The sequence below is a fragment of the Fringilla coelebs genome (assembly GCF_963513975.1).
Source record: "Fringilla coelebs genome assembly, chromosome: 12".
In the NCBI taxonomy this organism is placed as follows: Eukaryota; Metazoa; Chordata; class Aves; order Passeriformes; family Fringillidae; genus Fringilla; species Fringilla coelebs.
The window spans coordinates 19,274,645-19,299,578 of record NC_140038.1 but is presented as its reverse complement, the minus strand read 5'-3'; the positions used below and the strand labels follow the sequence as shown (position 1 = coordinate 19,299,578).

At 46.5% G+C, this 24,934-nt stretch overlaps 1 protein-coding gene across 1 annotated transcript in view; it reads left to right on the top strand.

Moving 5' to 3' along the window:
* Positions 1–648: 648 nt before the first annotated feature.
* ADAMTS17 (ADAM metallopeptidase with thrombospondin type 1 motif 17) overlaps positions 649–24,934 on the top strand; it is a gene marked incomplete at its 5' end in the record, with an annotated part of 154,974 nt that continues 130,688 nt past the window's right edge. The window contains 4 exons of the mRNA XM_084213817.1: positions 649–948; positions 1,423–1,953; positions 10,277–10,442; positions 21,133–21,305. Coding sequence (XP_084069943.1) covers positions 649–948; positions 1,423–1,953; positions 10,277–10,442; positions 21,133–21,305 — 1,170 coding nt within the window. The remainder of the gene's footprint in view (positions 949–1,422; positions 1,954–10,276; positions 10,443–21,132; positions 21,306–24,934) is intronic.

Here is a 24,934-nt window from a genome sequence, read left to right as displayed (position 1 = left end):
AATTTAAAGCTGCTAACAGGTTGGGTCTTGACTGCTTTCCATGACTCAACCATGCCAGGAGCACAGGATCCCATCCAAAGCCCACCAAACACAGCGGAAACCTTTCTGCTCTTGGAAATCACCCTACTGCTTTCAACAGACCCTGTCCAAATTGAGTTTTCCTGATCCCTGCACAGCTGAAAACATGCAGGATGTGACCCAGCCAGGTGGGAAGAAACTCCAGGGGCTGCAGGACCTCAGTGAAAATGGGAATTGGTAGCAAAAATCAATTTTTATATCTCTGTATGCACTTCTTTCTTATTGTCATCCACGCAATCAGGAGTATGTGGGATCATTGTCCAAAATCTCTGTGTGTCCATACACTTTGGTCTGAGATGACCCTGTTTGAGCAGGGAGGTTTGACCAGATGTCCCTCTGTGGTGCCTTCCAACCCAACCCATTCTATGATATTTACTTAATTTCTTTTCTGGTCTTCCAAGCCCTTCCAGCCCTGCGGTTGGCGCTGGGAAAGGAATGGGTGACTTTCTTAAGCGAGCTGCCATAACCGTGTCTAAATTCAATTAGTGCTGAGGAAAGGGAGACGAAGGAAACACGACGGGGCTGCTAAGGGGCGGGATGCCGCCCGTCAGACCCCCTGACCCGGCCGGGATGTTCCCGGTGGCCCCGCGGGTCCCTCGGGGCTCGGCCCGGGGCAGGAGAGGGCGCCCCCTACCGGCCGCCCGTTCCCCCACGTGCGTTCCCCCCTCGCGGCGCCGCCGGCGCGCAGCCAATGGGGGAGCGGGGGGCGTGTCCCGGCGACTGCCGCCGCCAATGGGCACGCGGAGCCGCGGCGGGGGGCGTGGCCGGGCGCGCGCCGCGGCGATCCCCGGTGCCGAGGGCGGGCAGGGCGCACTCGGGCCCCGCTCCCTTCGCCGCGCTGCGCGCTCGGCCCCGCCGCCGCACTACCATGTTTGACGGCTGCCTCCTGCCCCTCGTCGTGCCCTGCCTGCTGCTCTGCGGACTGGACGCCGGCACAGGTAGCACTCCCTGCCGTCCCGGCTCCCCTTCCCCGGCGGCACTGACAGGGTCCGGTCCCGGGCGGCAGAGTGCGGGCGCGGAGCGCAGGGCACGCACCGCATCCCCTGCGGGGCCGCCGTCCCAGCTCGCGGGATGAATTGCTCCAGGCTTTTGTATTTTCTTTTCCTGTCCTCCCGCTGCTGCTGTAGCGTTCCATGTGGAAAGCTGCTGACTGTCCTTGGCTGCTGCTGCGGCTCGCTCTGCTTTTCCCCTTCTCCCTGCAGATTTTTATTGGGGTTGGTGAAATGCGATGCTTGTGTCTGAGCTATATATATATTTATTTTTTTTAATGATACAAGTAGCTTTAGCGTTTGCTCTATTCCTCTCTTCTCTGCACCCTTCTGTCTCTAATATATGTGTATATAGAGAGAAATAAATCGCCGTGCTCCGCTGGCTCCATTGTCTGCGCAGCCCGTTCACGGTTTCCAGCGCGGGGCTGTCTGCGCTGAAACCCGAGCGCGGGGCTGTCCCGGGGAGCGGGGGGTGCCGCAGCCCCCGGCCGCCCCGTCGGGCCGCGCCTCCGGGGTGCGAGCGCTTGAGCCTCTCTCCTTCTCGCCTGCAGCTGGCGGAGCGGAGCTGGAAGTGGTGATCCCGGAGCGAGTGCCGCTGGAGAAGATCCACCTGCTGCCGCCCGGAGGGGATCGCGGCGGCCCCCGGCGCCGGCGGGCAGCGGCGGAGCAGGAGGAGGAGGAGGCTGTGCTTCTCCGCCTGCCCACCGCCGGCGCCGAGCTGTACCTGCACCTCCGCCGCGACCTGCGCTTCCTGGCCCGGGGCTTCGCGGTGGAGCGGCGGCGCGGGGAGGCGCGGCGGCCCCCGCGGGAGCGGCTCTGCTTCTACTCAGGACACGCGATGAACCGCAGCGACTCCTTCGCCTCCCTCAGCACCTGCGCCGGGCTGGTACTGCCATCCCACCCCGCTCCTCCCCTCAGGGCTGGTGCTGCCATCCCGGCCCTCTCTCCCCCTCAGGGCTGGCGCTGCCATCCCGGCCCTCTCTCCCCCTCAGGGCTGGCGCTGCCATCCCGGCCCTCTCTCCCCCTCAGGGCTGGCGCTGCCATCCTGGCCCTCTCTCCCCCTCAGGGCTGGCGCTGCCATCCTGGCCCTCTCTCCCCCTCAGGGCTGGTACTGCCATCCCACCCCGCTCCTCCCCTCAGGGCTGGTGCTGCCATCCCACCCCTCTCCCCCTCAGGGCTGGCGCTGCCATCCCGGCCCTCTCTCCCCCTCAGGGCTGGCGCTGCCATCCCGGCCCGCTCCCTTCCTCAGGGCTGGCGGTGCCATTCCACCCCGCTGTCCCCCTCAGAGCTGGTACTGCCAGCCCGATGAGGCGGGATGCTTGCGCTTCACTTTTCCTCAGGGAGGTGACCCTCCTATCTCTTTGCCTCACTGTCCCCTCAGCTCCCACACCCTGCTGAGCACCACCGCTGTCCCATGGTGGGTGTTCTGCCCACCCTGGCTCTCCCTGTGGAGCTGCCTCAGCCATCCCTGAGGGGCTCAGGCCCTGCAGTTCCATTGTGGGTGGGTGGCAGAACCCAAGGGCGCTGTAGAGGAGCGTCCTGGTGGAGGGAACATCTTGTGTCACTGTCCCCAGGCATGGGGCAGGTGGCTGTGTCCCGCTGGGGTGATTTGGTGCCATCCTGGCTTGATCCTGTGGCAGCTGTGCAGCTGGCACTTCCCAGGCTCCTGCCCTCGGTGTTGGGGTGTTCAGTGGAAGCTGTGGTCAGGGAGCAGCCAGTGCCCCAGCATGGTCACAGCAGCATCCCACTCAGGGGAGCTTTGCCCACCACAAGTGTCAGGAATTCTTTGCCTGAGGCTGTAGTTTCAGGTGGCTCTGCAGGGCCGGGCTCTCCTCTGAGCATTTCGGTAGGAGCAGGTGATCCTGTGTGGGACAGAAAGTTTCTTGGTGGTGGAGACTGAGATGCTTAAGACATTGAGTAGTTTGTAATTATCGTTGAAAACTTTTAAAGTACTTCAGGAAGTCAGCGGGGCATTACACAGTGATCCCCAGCAGATGGTCCTGGGAGGTGTGCCTGTCAGAACAGACCTGATGGTGGAGATTTATCCTTAAACCGTAGTGAGGAGCAGTTCATGCTCTGCCCTCGGGGCTCCAGCCTTCGTTCCGGAGCCATTTGAGGGCGCTCTGCCTCAGGATTAAAAAAAAACCAGCAAACGGAGATGCTGAGGTCTGAGTGGCACTGGAGGTTGAGCTGAGTTCCACCGAGGGCAGCTTAAAACTAATATCTGTAGTTCAAGCCTTAAATCACGAACAGCTCTACGATTTTGCCACCAGGTGTGTTTTGTTAATATTGCTGGGCTTCCAAAGCTGGAAAGCACAAACAAACAGAGGAGGAACCTTAAAAAAAAAGAGGAATGTAGTTGTAGGCACAGTATTAACTGCCTGAGATCAGGGAATAGAGGAGGGGGTGAAAAAGCTTGGCAAAATTCCCAGAAGAAAAGCTGAAAAAGAGACAAGACAAGTTAGTCTTAGCTCACTACTCAGCAAAAGTGAACAGCAATATTGCAGTACCTGTTTGGATCATGGCAATTCTAAGCAATGGCTAAATTGACATAACTGGGCTGGATCAACCTGGATCAACCAGTGTCAAAGCTGCTGGTTCGTGCCAAAGCCCCATGTGTTGGTGTCAGTGTTGGTAAAGCTTTGCTTGCCCTTGCCTGTGCACCTGGTCCTGGCAGTGCTGAGAGTGCTGTGGGCAGATGTGTTGAGAGAGTTTCTGCATGTTGGGATATTCCTTTCCTGGTAGAGGAATCCATTCATCCTCTTCATTCAGGTAATCACCAGGAATGGGAAAGGGCTAAAAGCAGGTGCATGGTACATTTGAGTGAGTTAAAGTTAAAACACCCTTGTAAGCTCAAAACTAGAGAACAGAAAACACCAGTGTCTTGAGGATTAGTGTGAACTTAAGATGGATGAAACTAAACTTAAGATGAACCTCATTCATTATTGAAATGGTTTCATTGAAATAATCCATACCACCATGTAGATGAACCTTCTTATTTTAGCTGAGTGGACCATTTTAGTTTCTTAAATCTGTCTTTAAAACATGCATCATCTCACATTTTAGGCTGTTTTGGTGTTTCCACTAAACCAGTATACCTGTAGTGAAAACTGTCTAATGTAGTGGTAAGATGTTTTCTGGGATCAGAGGAATCAGAGCTTGCCCCAAATTGTCTAGGAAGTCTTTAATCTGCTGTGAGTAGACCTGAGAGCAGGTGACTCTAGAGCCAATTTTTTTTGCCTTCTAGCCTGCCAATTTAAAATACTAAGACCATCACTTTTAAAAAACTATTTTTATTTTCCCATTGCTTCCTTGGGCCCTGTTTGCTGCAGGAAGAATAAGGCTTTCCCCTCAGCAGCAGCTTCACAGGTGGGACATGGGCCAGACCTGCTGGGCTAGAGGAAAGACCTGGGTAGTGGAAACCTTGCAGCCTGTTTGTCCTGGCATTTGTCTTGTGAGCAGTTCTAGTGCTGCAGTGGGGGGTTTCCTGAGAATTCCAGCAAGAAAATGTTCATTGGACTCTAACTGGGTGATCAGGGCACCTCCTTCAGAAAAGCTGCTTGCTAAGAAGTAGAGTGGGCAGTAATGCTGTGTCCTGATCTCCAGCTGGCTCAGGCCTTGCTGCAATCATATTCTCAGTCATGCCATAAATCATACCAAAAATGATATAAAATGATCAGGGCAAGTGGAGTTCTAGTAAAAACAAAATCCCTGACACAGTGGCACGAAAACTGAGCTGCAGCCAGGCTGAGCAATTGCTTCCTGGTGATGGTATCAGATTCCCAGTGTGGCATCTGAAGGTTGGGATCTGGTTTTTAAGCTCTGCTGGCAGATGCTGCTGTTAACCACTGTGTGGCTGCTGCAGTTCCTGCTTTGGGAAGGGTGGCTGTTCTCTTGGAGCTCTGTGAGGTCAGAGTGAGGTAAAAACTGCTGTACCCAAGGTCTCACCATTGAGCTACAGCTAAAGTACCTCATGTGAGGATGCTCCAGCCCTCCTGTTCCTTGTGACAAGCTGGGAATTCAGCCTAGCAGAGCACAGGGTTCCTGGAAAGTGCTGCTGCCTTCCCCTTGGCAGCACTGGCCTCTGGGGAGTGCAGCTGTGCCAGCACTTGGATTCTGGCCACAGCTCAGGGCTGCACTGCCCTTCCCTGCTGCTGGGCACTCACAGGCAGCTCTGCAGCCCCTGGGGCCATCACTAGAAGACAGCAGCCAGTACAGGAACTTTGTTTTTTGGAAAGTTCCAGCTTTGTAAGGCCGCAGTTGAGTCACTGTCACATGCTGAAGTGCTGGACTGCAGCATTAGCTCTTTAGAGCAGGTGTAGGCTTTTCATACTTGTACCTACATTTTGGAAACAGTTACAGTTTTGAGAGGGTCATGAGTCCATGTCAAAATAAGCATTATAAGTAGAAATGAAAAGAACTCTGAAAAGAACTGAATGAAAAGAACTGAAAGGTGACAATCACTGGGATGCCTTTAGAGGCAGAGGTTTGATTTGAAATAACTTCTCTTCCATTTTAAAATCCAGAGTCTTTGATCTTGGGTTCAGGATTGCTCTTTGTCTTGTCTCTATATAAGGTGGCATGTCCTTCTCAGTTGAATTAAGAGAATAATTTGTGCCTCCCTCCTGTTCAGGCTAGTTCCTGTAGTTCTTCTGGAGAAGAGGAACAAGGATGCAGAAGAGGCCGCAGTCTGTCAGGGTTAGGCCAGTCTGGGTGTCAGGGGCGAGTGAGTGATGAAGATGAGCAGTTCCCTGATGGCTCATCCTGTGCCACAGGTGCCTTAGGTTGGTGGATGGCCAATTTCACTGCAGAGGGAGGTGGTGCCTGGTTCAGAGCAGATGCTCAGCTCAGGGAGCTCCATCCCTGGCCAGGGAAGTGTTTTCTGCGTGCACCAGGGCGGTGCTGCCCTTCAGGTGACTCAGGAGCCTCTGCTGCTGTGGGAAGCAGGGCAGAGCAGGCGTGTGGGGATTAAAGATGATACAATTTCCCCTGAGGAAACCTTCAGCTCGGATGAACTCTCCTGTCTGGGAGAGGAGCTGTCTGGCATTCATCCATATCTGGGCCACGAGCTGAAAAGTTAAACCTCTTAAAATTACTGTGTTGGGTTTCCTTGTGCTGGGATTTTCTTTCCTCTTCCACAGGGGACAAGAGGGAGAAGACAGGGTTTCCTTGTTTAGCAGAGTTGGAGGCCAGGGCAGATATTCCTGGGTATGTTCTGCTCTCAGAACTGAGTGTAAACCTGAAATGACTCTGGAACAAGACTTAATTTAAAGCTCTTCTTTTCAATTTGCTTGAATTGCACTTTTAAATAATAACCAAGCAAAGCTGAAACATGGTTAATAAGGGTGGGACTAAAACCCACATGAAGTTTATTAAACTGTATTTGTGGGTTGTTTTGTTCTTCACTTTAAACATTAACTTCCTTTTAACTTTGAGGAAATGGTTAAACAACGATTTACAGCGTAACAGTTGAGAAATTGAGAAGGGGATGGAATTTGTCAGATGTTTAAATCTGTTCTCTTTTCAGCGTGTTCTATGTATGTAACTAATGAACACTTAGGAGCAAGAGAAAAATCTGTTAAAGATTCAGCATTTCACAGATCTCCTTCAAAGATGTTGTGAAAATAAAAAGGGTTGGAAAAACAGTGTAACTGTTGGAGAGTATTAACATGTGGGAAGGTCGAGAACCATGTGCAGAGAGCACTGAGAATTTGGATCCCTGTTCTGAGCAAGCCCTGGAGCTGCAGTAGCTCCAGCAGCACTACCAGGGCACAGGGACAGAGCAGTGAAGCCAAGGAGGCAGGATGGGGTCACACAAAGGCTGTGCTACCACTGTCATTCCAGTGACACTCTGTGAGGACCTTCCTCTTTTCCCTGCTGTCATTTAGCCCAAGAAAAGCTCCACTGCAAGATGATTTGTAGCACAGGAGTAGTACAAGAGTAGATCACGGAGTGAGCAGGTTGCTTGAGTGACCCCTGTGTGTGTGAAACCCTGGATAAGAGCACATGGGAATGTTTTGGTGGTGAGCAATGTTGAGCTGACTTCTGAAATAAGGATGTGAAATATCCTTATTGTGAAAGGTCTTGCCACTGTTAGGCACAGCGGTGAGTGGGGCTGTAGTGGGAAGTGTGGATTATTGCTTGTTTTAATCAGTTTGTCAGTTTGCCTGCCTTTGGAGGCTGAAATCATTCCAGCCTTTCCTGTTAGCAGAGCTGCAGGGCTCTGTCAGCTGCATGGTCTGGCCATACCAACTGTAAAATTAATGCAGATGATGGTGAATTCCTGCACTCCTCTGAATTTCTGGGTTCCTGTGTTTCAGGTCCTCCAGGATGGTGGGGTTGGGCAGCAGCTGCTTTTCCCAAAATTCAGCTATCCCAGGATCTGGCACAGCAGCAGGTCCCAGACTTCGACAGGGAGAGAAGGATGGGAGGGAGTATCCCAACTTTTGATATGCATTTCCCCAGGCAAATGGGAATTGGCAGATCCAAAGCATTTCACTTCATTGGAATGATTTCCTGAGATGTGGGAAAAAGTAGCTCTGAGGGTTACGTGGTCTTCTGTTTTACTTCCTTATCTTCAAAATCCAAAGCCTTCTGCAGTCCCTCAACTCAGAGAAGAAAAGCCCAGAGCCTTTGTCCAGGGCTGATGTTTGATCTCTCATGCTGGGATTGGCACAGGGCAGGATCTGGAGAATTTGAGGGTTGCAAATGAGGAATGCATTTCTTATGGAAAAGGCAAAATAATGACCAGACTATTCAAGTTACAGGGTCCAAAAGATCTCCTTTGGGTCAGCAGGTCTGGGGACTCTTCAGAGTCCAACTGGCAAGTCTGGGGGAATTTTAAACATTTTTAACTCCCTAGGGATGGTTTACAGGTCTGATCCTGCAAACCTTCCTGCTTGAAACTCTATTTGCCTTTTCAGATTGAGCTTGAGATGCTTCCCTACATATTCCAGGGCAAAGACTCATGGCTCTTTCTCGCCATAGGTTTCACAATTCCACAACAAATGTGAAACATAAGTCTTTTCCAATGGTTTAAATTATTTTCACTCTTGATGCCAGAAAATTGGGATAATGTCGGGTGGTGATGAAACTGACTTCTTCTTACATACTTTTGGCACCAGCTGAAATGGTTGGCAGTCTGTCAGGAGCTCTGGTGTGGCTTTTAGTACCATGGCACCAGATTTACAACCCTTCTTCTAAATAATTAAAACCTATATTAAAAAAAGGGGCTGGGGCTACCTCCCAGCTGGAAGATTGGAACAAGGAAGGGAAGTAGCGGAGAACATCATAAAGGAGGCTGGAAGAGCAAGTCACCAGAGCTTTTGCTGTCTCTGGAGCAATTCTGACAAAGCCCAGCTTGTGATTTAAGTGGAAAGGCAGCCCTTTGGACACTCCAGGCAGAGGGGGTCTTGTGAACTGGTGAGCATTCTGTAGGGCCTAGGAATAATGTTGGGTTTTCTCTGTATGTAGGAAGTGCCAAGGCATTTTATCCTTAAGCAATTCCCCTGCCTCAAGAGCAAGGTCTCTTTTGGAAGGCTCCCAGAGAGGTGTCTCTTGTCTCCTCAGAGACAGGGGACTGATTGTCTGTGCTGTGCTTTGCAGCCATGCCAGTGGAGACACCAACTTTTACAGTTTCCTTTTTGTCCAGGCTCTCTTTGGAAATCAGTGACCCTTCCTGAGACACCCTGAATGCTGTTCAGTTCGTGTGGCTGTCAAAGGAGGAGAGCTCTCATTTCTGCTCCTTCCAGCAGAAATTCCTCTTGCTGGAAATACTGGGCCAAAGGGATTTCCTGGGTGTATGTGAGGACCAGATTTGGCAGGGAGGTGTGGAAATGTGCAATATACAGTATGTATGTAATGTATATTATAAATCATATTAGTACAGTCAGCTGTTGAGCATACAGCATTTGGATGTACGTGCAGAGCATTTCTTTGGAGAGTTGCCTGGCTGGCACAGAGTGTGGGGAGGGGGGACAGAAAAGTCTGGCCTCTCTTTTTACGTACAGGATGGGTGTTGGAGCTCTCTGGAAGCACCTTTACCTCTCAAGTGCACAATCCTGGCAGACCAGATGAGCCCCTCTGTTGTTAACAGCAGTTAAATCAGACCTCAAGACTTCTCTCAAGGGGGAGGTACATGGCAGAGCTGTGTTTTGAGCCTTTTAATTGCAATATAAATAATCACTGGCTTAGTGCAATGAAAAGTAAGAACTCCTCATTGTAAATACCCACTTTGTGCAACATGTTACAGCCTTGGTGGTGATTACTAAACCTGGAGGCTTTGTTAAGTTTTAAGGCGATAACTTTGCTTTCACCCTCTTCTTTTCATGCCAGAAAAGGAGTGGAAAAAGCATAAAAGAACCCTAAAAGCTCTGGGTTGTAAGCAGAGGAGGGCTCTCCTGGGGCAGAAGCTGGCTTCCAAAGGTGTTCTTGCCAGCCCTGCTGTAAGGTCTGGACTTAGTGCAAGGAAGGCAGGGATTTCGTGCTCTGACCTGGACCCTATAGAGTTATTTAGGCAGGATCTTTACCTTCCTAGTGTCACTTATTCCAGGGATGGTGGAAAATCCTGAAATTGGGACAGTGCAGCAGTCCTCTGAAACCCAACCCATTGCCTGCAGGGAGAGCAGAGCTGACTGTGTGGCCCTTAATGTAATCAGAAAGAGGTATTTGGCCCCAAAAAATGCAGTGTGGCTCTGCAAGCCACGCTTGCATCAGTTCACAGTGTTCCTTCTGAGGGTGGTACCCACAGGGGCCTCCTGTGGGCAGGCAGTGTCACCTCTGTGCTCTGAGACAGTAAATGCCATTCAATACCAGGGCAATCCTGGCAGCTGGAGAGGTGATTTTGAATAGGTTTCTGTTAACAGGATTTATTTGTCCTCATGAGAGCTGAGCATCTTGTAAAACACACATATTTGTGGGGCTGTGTCTGGAGGGAGAGGAGGAAAGGAAACAAAAGTGTTGTCAGGAATCCCTACCTTTCCTTTGTACAGTGCATTGTTTCTAAATAGTGCTCAGTGATATAAAAAATAAATAAGAGAGGAAGATGAAGTTCTTTAGTCTGTATTACACAGGCTGAACACAACCATCATCCCATCATTTCCTCACACTGCAAATAACTGCGGTGAAATGACCTGCATTTCAGACCAGGCTGGATAGACAAGGCTTGGGTACCAAACTGATGGGGTTTTTTTGTTCTGTTTTGTGGACAGGTTGGCTACATCCAGCTTGGATCAGAGCAGCTGCTGATCCAACCTGTGAATGCATCTGAGACCTCGTTCAGTGGGAAGGAACATTTCATCAGGCGGAGACGATCCTCCAAGCCCGGCCACCCCTCCCGGCCACAGGGCCCTGAGGAGCACTGCAAGGTTGTAGCAGGTGAGCTTGGAGTGGCTCCAGAGAGCAGCCATGGGAATTCTGCTTGCATTTTGTGATTCTGGTGGTTGGGCAGCTGGGGCTGGGGAAGGGTGGCACATGTGGGTGAATCCTGTTGCTGCTTCAGGCAGGAGTCACATCACAGACATGAGGTTGTCAGGGCATGTGCTGTAGCATTGGACTTGTGAGATGATAAATTCTGCTCTAATCTTGCAGTGTGACCACTGCTCAGGGAGGGATTCACTGGGTTTTTTTAGCAAAGGATTTTTTAACTGAAGTCAGTGTTGATGGAGACTCTTCCATCTTGCCTTTCCACTGGAGTTGTGCTGAGCAGGCAGGGATAGAATGGTGATCCTCACATTTCAGAGTGTGGAAAACATCATTTCACCTGCTTCGATATAATTTAATCACAAGTATCATCTGTGGAGTCCAGCTCCAGAGATCCAGCTCATAATAGGATAAAGGGATATCTGGAGATGGAAGAGATGTACAGCTTGTCTTTCAGAGCAGTCTGCTTTCTTTTTCAGCTTCTCATGCCATCATTCTTACTTCTGTGTGGCAGAGTACAATGATCCATATCAGGGTCAACTGAGCAGACTTTGTATTATTTTATGTTTTTTAATTGCTTTTGTAAGGGCTTGTGTGCATTTGGAACTACCAGATGTAGTTCAGAAGATGATTTTTTTAAACTAGGAGATTGATTTTGCTTTTTCTGTCTGGTGTTTGACTCATCAAACTTAAGCTCTATCTGATAAAACAGCTGTTATATGTTATAATTTACTATCATTTTTCAGGAGAAAATGGCCAACTCAGTTCATTGATCATATCCTGTCTTCTCCCACTTTCAAAGCCACATAGTCAAACTGCCAGCTGATATAAACTACATTTTTGCTTCTTCAGAGTAATTAAATTTTATCATTTCTGGAATTCTCTCTGGGTGTGTTGCAGAAGGGCTATTTTTAATGAACTTTGTGAAATCTCTTCATTAGGTTGCAGTGTCCCTGTGTTTTCTGCTCGTTTCATTCGTCTCCTGCCTTCTCCTGGATGGATTGCATAAATGGAGCAGTGGGTTCTGCTGCTGGGCTGCCAAAGGGGCAAAGTGGGGAGCAGGTCTGCGAGGATTTTCTGGGTACATGAGTGAGAATCACTGGTGTGGGAAGAGCTGAGTGCCAGGGACAAGGGCTGCTTGGAAGGATGTGGCAGCTACAGGAGGCACAGAAAGCTTCCTTGTGGGAGCAGCAGTGGAAGAGACCTGAAGGAGCTCACTGGAACAGGCAGCCAGGAACCTGAAGTTTGCTTGTAAGGCTTTGTATCTCAGTTTTTGTGTTTAACCAGACCTGTGCACCAGCAAAACAACCTGTGCCTGCTTCTGCACTGGGTGCTGGTAAATCCTGCAGCCAGGACCTTTGTTTTCTTCTTCTGTGTGGAGCTGAGCTCTTAATAGTTCAGCAGGTTTATCATTCTCAGGGGTTCAGACTAAGCCAATCTTCTTTCTGATTCTCTGAGAACGAAATCTTGGATCTGGTTACAGTTACAGATCCCTTATGTCTCTTTTCAGAGAAAACATCAGAATTCAGCACGGCTCTGATTTCCCAGCCAATTTCTGTAGGTGCTGCAGCCCTGTGGTCACAGAAAATGCATTTCAGAATTCTTATGCTGTAAAATGAGATAGCCATTAGTTAAAATCTGAATTGAACCAGAATCAGTCCAGGAAGTGAGCCTCACCCTTGGGCCACTGAACCTTTTGACCTGTTTTCTAGGGGCAGGATGCTCCCTGTCCTTGGCAGAACTGGAATTCCCTCCCTGAGAAGAGGAACTAAAGGAAGGAAACTGGGGAGACACTGGGTAATAACTACATGGGATCACAAAGGGAAAGAGGAGCTGAGTGAGCATGAAGGTACTAAAAGAAGACATTGATAAAAGAGCATTTCCAGTGGCATGTCCTCTGGGGAGCCCCTGCTACACTGGGAACAGAATTCCCATCCCTTGGGTGCTGACTCTTGCTGTGCTAAAAGCCTTTCTTGGCAGTAGCCCTGTCCTAAAATAATGCAATTGCTCATGGGATTTCCCACTTAAAGGCAGACCCCTGGATCTTTGTCGCTGTTGAGGGACAGAAATGTAACTCATGGCTGTTAATAGGCTTAGCACATTAATGACCTAATTGCCTCCTGTCTGCTTTGGATTAACTTTTGTGCAGAAGGAGTTTAGAAATGAAAAAATTAATCCTGTCTGACACACAAAAGGTCCATTTCTACTAAAACTGTGTGGAAGTGACCATCTAGGGATGTGCTTCCAAAGTTTCTCCTGGGAAAAGGTCTCTTTACAGTGAATCTCACCAACATGGACTGGTCAGATTTGTACTAGAGGTTGTTTTCCAGTGGCTTAAAATTTGGCTCACTCAGGCTAAAACTTGGCGGGAAAGGTTGGAGGTTGTAAATGCATGGGGATATTTCTATGCCAGACACTTAGGTACAAACCCTGTATTGTAGAATGACACAGACAGAAAAAGAGAGGTCTGTGTAAATACAGTATAAAATGAATATTTTTCAAGGGCACAGAACTGCCATGCTTGGGCATTTTTCAGTCCTTTACTGCAGTTTTTGTATTTTCTGAATATACAAGAATCACTTCTGAATGTATTTTCCTCTTAAAATTCTGTAATTCAGAAGGAGCTGGCATAATCTGGGGTTATTTGGGAATCAAAGCACAAAACATCAGCTGAATTTTTAGTGCTAACTATTGATCATGTCATAAAAATTTAAACAGGGCTCAATTGCTCAATGGCAAATTTCCTGTGATATACGAACTTAATGACTTGTAAAACAAAGGTGCTTGGTGATGTAGTAACTTGTGTGAGTATTTGGAGGAGGAGCAGAAAAACACTTTAAGAAAGCAAAATGAACTTAATTAGGAAGTGCTGCTGGGGGGGGCAGAGATCACAGCTTTCCAAGGGCAATGCCCCTGTGTTCCACCCAGAGATGTGGTGCTCTCCCTGCAGACCCCAGCCTTGGGAGGGAGAAAGTGGCTTGGGGCCAGGTAATGCCATCAGGCTGGTTTGATAAGGGGTGGTTAAAATCTCTAAAACAACTCCTTTAGTCTGAGTGGTGCTGCATGTCCTGCAGCACTCAAAATTATTTTTAGGTCTGCAGGAGAACTTTGTGGGAGCCAAATTTCTCCTGGAATAATCTGTGTAAGAGGATTAATCTGGCTGTAGCCAAGAATGGGAAAGTACTTAAGGTTTTGCATGACTGGATCCTTGAGATTTGAACCTGAAAGTGTCTACTAATGGGTTAAAAAAAATCCCAGGGTTGATGTTTTAATTCCTTTGTTTGAATTCCAAAGTGCTCCAGCAGCAAAGGAGAGATCCCATCACCATAGGCCAGGTGCTATTGTTGGTCATATGATATGTGAATATGTTTTATTTTTATCACCTGTCATCCAGTGAGAGAGAGAGAGTTCAAGTCACAATGCACATTTCTGCTCAGGCATGAACATGAGCCCCTGTGAGGCAAACAGAAAACCTATTAAAAGGTTTCCAGGTGCACATGCAATGAGGGGGAAGGAAGGAAGGTTGGGTTTCACTTGCTCTGAGCAGGGAGTCGTGAGGAACATGGGAAATAGCTTCACACCAGGGATGTGAAATACCTCTCATCTCTGGACACTGGGCAGCATCTGCACAAACCTCCTGTCACACCCTGCTCTCATTCTAAGGACCAGCTCTGACAACTTTCTTGTCAAAGGTCCTGGAGAAGTGTTTTTGCTATGGAGAGAGTGGAGTCAAAGGGAGTTTTGTTTGCAGGTTTTAATACATACAAGTAAGAGTTTCCCTGCAGAAGAGCCAGGCAGGAGAGAAAGATCTCTTTTGAGGCATCATACATGATTTTTGCAGTGCCCAACCCCTGAGATAGAGCTTCTTTCATTGCCCTCTCTCTGTCAGCTTGGGACATACAGTAAAGCTGTTTCCATGTGACAGTATCCACCACAGCCTCAGCTGCAGTAAATGGATTATTTTTTTGAACCATCGTGGAACAACAGTAGTTTAACTATTTACTGAGATTTGGACACATATTTTGCATGTTTTCTTTGCCATCAGAGTCTGTGAATGGGAAAAATTTTCAGTTTTTCTTGATTTTTGAGAAAATATCAATGTTCAAGACAGATTCAAAGCATGTTGTGAAAGCATAGGAATCTCCTCTAACCATGTCATAAAACTTTCAGTTTCTTCAGGAAGAGTAAGTTCTGTTACAACTTCTCCAAAAGTCTCCAGTGATGTATTAAAGTCTCCTTACATAGGAAGGATTTGATATAAAATACAGTCCAGGAGCGTGAGGGAGAGCAGCTTGTCTTTGGACAGAAGGTTGTTATTTCATGTTTATGATATAGACCTCATAAATTACCCTTAAATGTGGGTTTGCTTTAAACCCTTTTGTCAGTTTAAATGAACCAGTTTTCCTTTAATGAAAATGTGCTGCACATACAGTGAAAAAACAGGAAGATCAATATTTTAATTCACAAAATAACAACGTGTTGCTTCTCTGCATAGTTACTTTGCAACCTGTTTTAACCATTTATCAAAGCTGGTAATAATTTAAGTAAGTGCTGGTGTACAGGTATCAAATGTAGGGAATGCTTTCCCTGAACAGGTATAAATCTTAAACACATGTTACTGCTACGTTGCATTTCCCCATCTTTAATCATTGTCTCCTAGCTGTGTTTTCTCTGCAGGTTTGACTTGGCCTGAAAGAGCAGTTGTTATGGCCAAAAACATGTGCACTAAAAATAGAGAGATGTAATGCAACCTGTATTAGTCCATATTAGGAAGCAGCTGTTGGAGAATTAAAGCAGGATTTCAACAATGGGCTCCACAGAAGATGTAATGTGATTAAGTGTTTGCAAGCACAGGAGGATTCCCTGTATCAGGAACTCAGTGCTTTGCCCATGGGAGTGTGTCTCACTTCTGTGGATAAATCCCTTGGTTTTTCCAGGTCCCTTCTCTTCCTGACAGGGAGTCTGGGTTTTCCCTGGAAGCCTGTGATTGTTTCCTCATGGCTGATAAACAGCAGCCTCCTGTAGCACTCTGATGTTCAGAAGTGTCGTTTTCCATCACATGTGGCAAGTGAGGCTTTACTGCAGGTCTGTTCTGGATGATTCCCTCAGTGTGGATCATGAGGAGTGTGAGGGACTCCAGGTTCTTCTGCCTCTGCTGTCAAGGTGAAAAAGAGACAAAAAAAGGAAATGTAAATATAGATAGTGGATGGATTTCTTCCCTTTCCAGAGCAGCTGTGCTGCTCCTTTGCTTGGTTCCTGATAAAGCTGAGTGCTGGTTGCCATTGAAATCCAGCCTGGCAGGTGGTGATGAGTTCCATTGTCAGTGTCCACTGTCCTTGTCTTGGGATGTTCATGGATATCCCATGGCCATTCTGGCTAGAAAAGCAGAGAGATGGTTCCTGGACTAAGGCAGATTGCTCATCTTTTAGGTGTCTTTGCTTCTTCCATGTTATCACTGTCCATAGCTCAAGCCATGCTCACTGTGCCTGCTCCTGTGGCACTAAATTGTTTTATTTATCTGCCATGAGTCCTTGTTTGTGTCACCAGGAAATTGTCCTTTCCATGGGAGATGGGTGTGCATAATCCAGGAGGTGGGACTTTTTATATCCTGGTGACAAATGGAACCATTGAGCAGAGACCACAGTGCTTATCCTGACCTGCCATTAAAACAAAGCCCTGATGAGTTGTGTTGATGACTGAGTTTGTTTTGCAGAAGAATAAAGTTTTAACTGATGTGTCCAAGCCACAGACTAACTTGGATAACAATCCTTGCAGTAAAATCTGTGGTGTTTTGAGATGCAGCTCAGAGTTCATGACTTCTGTCTCAAGTTCTTGTTTGCTGCTTTGCCAGAGAAATAGTCATGAACTTGTGATTTGGTATGAAAGTGACCGTTTGGGAGAAAAAAAAATAAACAAAAAAAACCCTAAAGCAAAACAAAGCCATTTTTGGAAGGTGAATTAGGGAATAATGGATCATTCTGCTCTGCAATAATTTTTCCTAGCAGTTGATGCCTGATTTTGCCATTCCAGTCAGTGACAAACTGGAGATGCAGTTTTGTAGGACGGGGCATTAAAAATGAGAGGACAACTCTCAATCTGTAATCAGCTGTTCTTTCAAGAAGCAACCTGTAATTCCTGAACCTCAGGCAATCACTGGCACCAGCTGGCTGTGGTAAATCTGAAATTCCAAGGTTTTGGTGGAGATACAATGAGCCAGGGCACAGAGATAATTCTTGTACTGCATCCTGGCAGAGGGGCTCTGTGTCTCCATGTCTGGGATTAATGACCTTTTGAGAGGTGCTTCTCTCCTGCTGCTGCTAACAGGGACATTTTGTGGCATCGTGTCCCTTTGATAATTCAGCAGTGACAGGTTTTAGGTTGAGTAGTAAGAATACACCTCAAGGACTTCCTTTCTTTAATTTCTAGGCTTGGTTTGTGTGCAGGATCTCCCTTTTCTTTCTGTTTTGCTTTGGAGAGGTGATGATTTTTACTTTTAGATGAAGCTAATAAAACCTGCCTAATGTGAGTACCAGTCAGAGGTTCTCTGGAAACTCCTGGGGCTTAGGGAGAATTAATTTTAGCTGTTTGCCCCACTTGGATGCCCTCTCTTCTATTTTATGCTGCTGAAATAACAGGACATGGTAAAACAGAGCTTGCCCTCCATCGAGGATATGGGGAGATGTTAGAGGGGTCATGGGAGGAGGGAAGGGAGCAAAGGGCTCCTGAGGAAGAGCTGGAGAGGGTTTTTAAGGCAGCAATAGAAAAGAGCTTCTAAGGAGAAATCTGGCCTTGCAGAAAGGATTCTGCAGTTTAACTTTTATTTGTGGCTTTTGTTGAACGGCATCCAGAAACCTTCAGTGGGTTTAACAAGAATGAGGTAGCTAAAATTACAAAGGGAAAGACTAGGCAGGGAAAAATAGTGGAAGGCTGTAGGAGAAGATGTTGCTTTTAGATGAGTCTGGGAAATACAGTTGGAAGGGAGGTAGGAGGAACAGGAAAGGACTCTGCACTTACAGCAAGAATCTGCCAAAAGCCAGACAGTGCTAGACAGCGCTTTTGGTGTGTAATAGGAAAAGGTCATTTGGGGCGGTTGCTCTGGAATTGCACATCTGTTGAGTTGCCATAAAAAGCACTGAACGTCAGGAGTTTTCTACAGAGGCCTCAGAAGAGCCTTGTTGTGCTTCTGATCACAGTGGGGACTCTGCTTCTTCCCATTCTGAGGGAGACTTCAAAGACTGCAGGACATGATGTGATCATGTGGCTTTGAAGGTGGTGAGCCAGGCAAGGGTAAATGAAAGTCACCTAATGAACTTGTGCAGTGTCACAGCCATTTTTTGCTGAGGATCTGGGAGTGTTTCACCCTTCTCCCTTCGCCTCACAGTCCTGAGTTTTGTGGATTTTTTGGCCCAATGGACTGTATAACACACTGTCAGAGTGACTGGCCAAAGAGTAATGTTCCCTGTGCCCAGTCACCTGCAGCATGTACATGCTGTGTTGCAGATTGACTGTTTCAGCTCATATTTCATACTAAATTCTCTGACCTCTTAAGCAGGGAACACCTGACTCCTAAAATCATGTGCTGTGTGCTCTCTGCAATGTAAACTCCTCTGACAGCTCCTGCCCGTGGTTTATGGCCTCTTATGCCTTCACACTAACACTTGACATCTGCACCACAAAATTTGTAACATCAGTTTGTTCAAATAAAGAATCCACCAAGCATTTAATCCTTGGTTTAATGGCTGATGTTTATTTTAGTTTGGGGTTTCATGTACTCATGGAGGGATTCTCTGCCCGTAGTCCATAAATCTTGCAGGGCAGGAATGAGACTTCTCTGTGCTGGCTTTTTTCTGAAGTGAGGCTCTAGAGATGGGGTATTTTTATATTTTGGATACCTCCTTTCAGGTATGAGCTGCAAGTGCGCTTAATGAGGATTTTTCCTGCTGGTTTTGGATCTTTCTCTTCATCAAACATCTGTGATACAGGATGTGTACATTTCCTTTCTCTTTGTTGTGGTTCAGCCATACAAATGCCTTGTTTTCTCCATGTGCTTGATTATTCTGGAAAATTATTTGCATTTGTGGTAGGCAGGAGGAAGCAAAGAGAGACCACTGTGAAAGTGGACAGAAATGATAAAATAATTTACCCTATGGAGGAACTACAAACTTGAACAACCTCTCTTTTTTTAAGTAGCTGGTGTTGCTGTGCCTGTTGTGGAGGGTTCAGCAGTGACCTCCTGAGCCCTTTGTGGGCTCCCTTGAGTCCTGTTGTCTGTTTTAAGTGCAGGTAAATTTACACTTGGTGTAAGTGTGAAGGTGAGGGTAAGAGCAGGAGCCTGGATTCTCCTGTCAGGTCACTCTGGCTGCATTTCCAGGCAGCCTGTGGGGTGCTGGTTTTCCATACACATCATACAATCCCAAGCAGTGGTGGAAAGCAGCCAGCCCACAGGAGGAAAGGGGGGCCAGAGGCTGTGTGTGAACCAAGGCTGCCCAGCCCTCTGCCAGGAGTCCCTTTTAGGCTGCTGCTCTCCAGAAGTCACAGCTTGCAGGGTTTGGTTCTGCTGCAGAGTTGCCAGTTCTTTCACCTGCCTCTGGAGGAGGGACCACACTGGCAAATGACCATGGCACAACCTCTTCTCCCCAGAGTGCAAGCTCCAGTCCAGCAGAGTCAGTTCCTCCTCTGACACAAATGTCTTCTCTTCCACCAAAAAAGAGATTTTTAAGGGAAAACCCAGAGAACTCCAATTTTTTCCTTCCATTTTAAACTTTTTTACACGGCTCATTCAATGCCAGGCCGAGACTCAGCTGAATCAAGGCTTAGCCCCTTCAAAAGAACTTCTCTCCAGGTATGAGATTTGTACCACCTGGAAACATTTATTAGAGGATTGCCAAAATAAGAATTTGATGGGGAAATGCTGCTGTCTTCAGGAAGGTTCTGACTGATAGTAGTAAGATTCAAAATGCCAGTGTTTTTACTGAAATAATTCACCTTTTCTTTTTTCTTTGATTTTTCCTTGGTATTTAAATTATAATGTTGACTAATTGTAGCTAAAGATGTGCTGCTGTGCAGAGGGAGGGATGGGAAATGGATAGAATGAAAGAAATAAAATAACACAAACATGTAGGCTGTTCCACAGGAGTTTGAAATCTCCATCTCATAGTTGGCAAATCAAAGGTGCATTCAGCTCTCCTTCTTTCTTGCATAGTCCGTGTTTTTTATTTTATTTATTTTATTTTCATTAGAGACATCCTCTGCTCTGGGGCAGCTTTGCCATGATTGTGCACTTTTTCTGTTGCTGTCCTGCAGCCCATGTGAAAACAAGCCTTGAAACTTGGTTATTTTCATCTTTGCTGCTGGCATGCAGCTTCCATAATTTATGATCACCCCCCATTTTCATTTTTTTTTCTTATCCATAGACTCCTGTCTGTCTCTTTCAACCCAGGGGGATATTTCCAAACTCTCTTAAAAAAAAAAAGAAATTTCGTGGTTGTTTTCTCAGTTTAAAATATGTACCAAGTGTTGACAGTTGATGCCTTGGGCAGAAAAGCACGTGCAGAATTGTACTGGATGACTGAAGAAACCCAGGAATGAGGAGATGGGATGGACGTGGTGAAATGTGCATATTGACAAGGCAGAAAATGCATCAGTGGGTGAAGGCAGGGAGTCCATTTCAGGTGGGCTTTGGGGGGTTGCAGCTGATGGAATTTGTCACCCTGAATGCAGGAGGGTCAGTCAGGGAAAACTGATGATCTGGGAAAGAAGGGAAATTCAAGCTGAATTATGTCAGGGAGCTGGTAAACAGGCTGTGGAAAATCAGGATCAGTGAACACCAGCTCAGCTCTGGCTGCTGCTTTGCTCAGAGAGGGTCTCAGGGTAAATCTAGAGAAAATTAAAAAGTGATTCTCTGCTCTGGGGAATGAGCAGCACGTGTTGTGTGACATAAGAGGGATTTGTCTGACCATCCATTAGGCTCTGTCCCATGTCAGTTTTGCACTGAGTGTTGTGTTTGTGCTGTTTCAGGACTTACATGTTCTGTTCCCTTTTCCACAGGAAAAAATCAATAGTAATAGCAGTGTCAGTATCCTTAGTATATCACAGGCTGAACAGTAGATCATTTCAGTGAATCTTAGAAGTCTGTTTCTTATTGCAAGAATAAATTTGTTTTAATTACTTCATTTGCTTCTTTCTTTTTGCAATTGAAAGCATGAACACAATGTTGTGGCTGCAGTGAAGTGAGCAGGTTTGAATTAATATCTGAACTTAATTTCTCCTTTGGTCATGCCTCAGCTGCTTTGCATATCTCCCTGTGAAACACAGTTCACCTTTCAGCTTAGAAGAAAACAAATTATTAATACATCAGTCCTTATTTGGGAGGAAGGGAGGTGTAACTTATCTGTACCATTTTTATTTGAATTAGTTAATTTTTTCTTTTTCCTGAACTAATGTTTTTTTCCATCCTCTTCCCTCTTTTCACATCATCTGCTGCTCTCTGCACTCAGAGGCACAGACATACCTGCAATGCAACCTCTTCTTTAACCAGCCAGGAATACTTTTGTTACAACCTGATTACACACCAGGATATTTGTTGAAAAGGCTGGGAGTGTTTTATTATGATCTGCCAGCATTAAAAGGCATTTTGACTTTTCAGAAAAGAAGAGACAGAAGAAAGTGAAGGCCACGAGTGACTGGCGGGAGCGGAGGAACGCGATCCGCCTCACCAGCGAGTACACGGTGGAGACGCTGGTGGTGGCAGATGCTGACATGGTGCAGTACCACGGAGCTGAGGCTGCCCAAAGGTTCATCCTCACTGTTATGAATATGGTAAGTTGGCACTTTAGTCTCAAAAGAGGAAACAAGAGCAAGCAGGACATATCCAGGGTAGGATAAAGCTGATTTGGCAGCGGAAGTCAAGAACTGGTTTGACCTTCGGGTCCGAGAAAAGGTTTTGGTTTTCTTGTGTTATGTGCCTCTTCTCCATTTGTGTTACTCCTGGTATTTGCCACAATAAAAAAACATTTTTCAAAACTGAAAATGCAAGTTTTCACTTAGGAAATAGTGGGTCAGGAGTGGTGTTTTCTTCCAGGCTTTTGGTGCTGCTGTGGTTTACCTTGAAGGAGGGTTCTGTCTGACATGTTTCTTGGGTTCCTAAAGATTCCTGTGGCACACCTGTTTCACAAGAGATATGGCTTATTGTTCTAGGCAGTTAAAGCCAGCAGTCATATTGATTTTCAGGGAGACCTGGCTTTAGGTCCAAAGTTATTTTTATTTCCAGTTTTTGCACAATGAAAATGGCTGCTTGCCTTGGTATAGAAAATGTGGCAAACTTATGTCCAAACTGCTGGCTGATCCCATTCTTTTCACCCCAGGGCTTCATGAAGTGGTGCTGATCATACCTATGAGTACTTGATGGAGTTGGGCTTGAAAACCATTCTACAAATCCTAGGGATATATTTTGGGAGTGAGGGGAATCTTTGGAAATGGCAGGCTCATGGGAAGTGTGGGTGTTAATTTGTAAGCTGTCCCTGTAGTGGGGCCTTTCTTGCTCAGCTGATAAGGGAACAGAAAGCCTCCCACAGGGAATGCTCAGTCAGCTGTTGGCAGTGCCACTAAGGAGGTAATGGCTAAATTGGATGTAGACATGGAAAACTCTGCTCAGAGGCTGCAGGGGTCCTTGCAGAGGCATTTGCACAAGAAAGTCTTGGAGGAAGCTCATATTCCTTTGCCCATGCTATTGTTAGATCCAGGAACAGCTCATTCTCCTCACTGTGCCTCTGCTGGTGTTTATGAGCAGCAAATTGGCTTGGGAAAAAATAACAGTCCTGAACAGTAATTGCCTGGTCATGCTTCCCAGTGAAGAGATGGATGCTCAGCATAAATCAGCTATGGAACAACAGCTTTTTAAGGGGTCTCATGGTCCTTCATCAAGCACTGGTGGGAGGGAGCCCTCCTGGAGGCTGATTGAGGAGGGAGTTTGATTAGTCTTTTCCATTAATGAGCTGCTTTTCTGTATCCCTTCCTCTACCTTTTATTTTGCCTCCCAGTGTACTCTCAGAGTTGTTGCTTGATGAGGCTCCACTGTGGCCCTGCAGTTGCTTTTGATGACTCTCATGCCAGCAGGTTGATGATTTCATTGTGGCCATTGGGGATGTCTGTGTTGTGCAGCTTTTTCAGCCTCTGAAGATTGTTAGGGATGAACAGACTGATGGACCAAGTCTTAAACAAAAGATAGCTGGGGGTCTTTGAATCCTGTTGTCTGTCCAGGCTGAGGTGCTGAGAACATCTCAGCAACATCAGCTTGCTGGGTGTGAATAAATCTGTGTGGGGAGGTGCTCATAGATGGGCTGGGTTCTCTAAACCCATTTATTAAACAAATATTGAAGGTTAGTTTCCTATGGATTAGGCTGATGGGCTTTTAAGCTGGGTTCTGATGCTGTAGGGTGAGCTCACCCCTTTATTAGACACCAGAGAGAGCACATGGAAGAGGACTCTTGGATGAGGAACACATTCATGTGACATCTCCTCAGGTGCAAGGTCCAGCTGAAATGCTTCCCACTGTTAAGTCATTGCTCCTGGGGGCTCACTGGTGTGAGTTTTTTCTGATGTCTGATAGGATTTGAATTCATGTTTCAGCTCTTCAGCCTTCAGAGGGGCAATGGGAAGGTCTCTCCCTCAGCCACCTACATTCCCACGCTCTTAGGAACATTTTTCAGGTTTGAAGGAAACTGCTCGAGAGTGACTGGCAAGACCAAAAGATAGTGAGGAATAAGGATAGGCAAACACATAGATGGCATCACTGCATAAATCCTTTATTCTGTGATGATAAAACCAGGTGGAATTCAGGGAAATCAGAGAGGATTTTGATGTTATATTTGCATAATGAAAGCTGACCTTCATCCCAGGAAAAGAAGCTGAAGGATAATTCAGAAAAAATGTATTTCATAGAGATAATCATGGGGTTTGGGGAGGCCTTAAGCCAAGCTTTGGCTGCTTGGGATCTTTGTTTCTGCCTCCCTGTCAGCCTTGGGTGCTGGGGCACAGGATTTGCCCCATGATATTAGGCAGTGCTTATTCAGCTATACTGCAGGATGGCAGGCTGCCTCTAAAAGAAACCAGAATGTTAATTTTGGCTTGGATGCTTGCATTTAAGCAAATAGAACATTACTGGTCAGGGGTATATTAACTTAACTCCTCTCTGTAAGCCATTACGTTTACTGTCAAACCACAAAACAAGCATTAAGAGGTCTTATTAATGCATTTTATATTTATAGACATTTTAAATAAAGTGATCTGCCTTAAAGTATTTAATATCTATTTATGTTACAAGAATTTCTGAAGGGGGAAAAAGTCAGCATTACAAAATACGGGTTTATTGCTCCCTTGGTAAATGAGAATCTTAGAGGAAAAAACCCCACCACCCTCTTCTAGAATAACAGCTTAAAAGCACAGCAAACCCATTTTGGAACCCAGAAATAACAGGTAGCACTTCATGTAGCAAATGTTGTGTTTTTAATGTTATTCTGTAGTTCCATGCCCCTGAACAGAGAATAGATTCACATTAAAAGTACTTGGTTTTTGTGAATGTCACTGTAGAGGTGCAGGCTCTTCCATTTACTAAACTAATGCTTGAAATTATAAGACAGGTTTTTCCAAGATCATGGAAGAATTTCCTTCTAAGGTGCTCTGTAATGTATGAGTAGGAACAAGCAGGGCTCCAGGGATTTGAGTTGGCTTTTTTCAAATCACCACTGCTAAAAAGAAATCTTTTCTTGTTTTCTGGCAAGGTGTTTGATTGAGCACTATTTTCCAAACAGGTGCTAAAGTTGTTGTCAAATGCCACCATGCACAGCTGCAGCCTCAGCAAGGCAGTGAGACTGCAGGCATGAGGAAAGGAAGAACATGGACAGGGAGAAATACCAGCAGAGCTGTGGAAATGCAAACCCACCTACTTAGATATAAGTGCTGATCTCTTTTTCTAGGTTAAACTCCCTTTTTACTGAGCTTTGTTGTAGTGTTTGCATTCCAGTTCTTGTCTCACCTTTGGCTTGAGAGCATCTCCTGTTCATGTCCTCCTTCTGTAGTGACCACTGTTCAGAACTGCCTCTGAATTCCAAAGCCGAGTGCCTTTGTGGTAAATCAAGCTTTAAAACATGCTTCTTTTGCTCTCCCATTCTGCTGGTCTGCATCTGGCAGCTCATTTCTCAGTGCATTTCATCCATGTGGAGCTGTGAGGGTGGATGTTGTGTTCTTGCAGGAGTTCTATGCTTTTATTTGCTCTTGTGGTTGCTTTTCATCTGAAAGAAGTGACCAGTAAAGGAAAAAGGAGATTCTAGAACTGCACTGGTCTCTGCTGTGTCTGGTTTTCATGGTTTGGGTTTTCAGCTTTCTGGAGAGAATTGATTCAAATGGTTCTGGAGATAACTGGTTCAAGTGGTGATGAATGGGGATGAGAC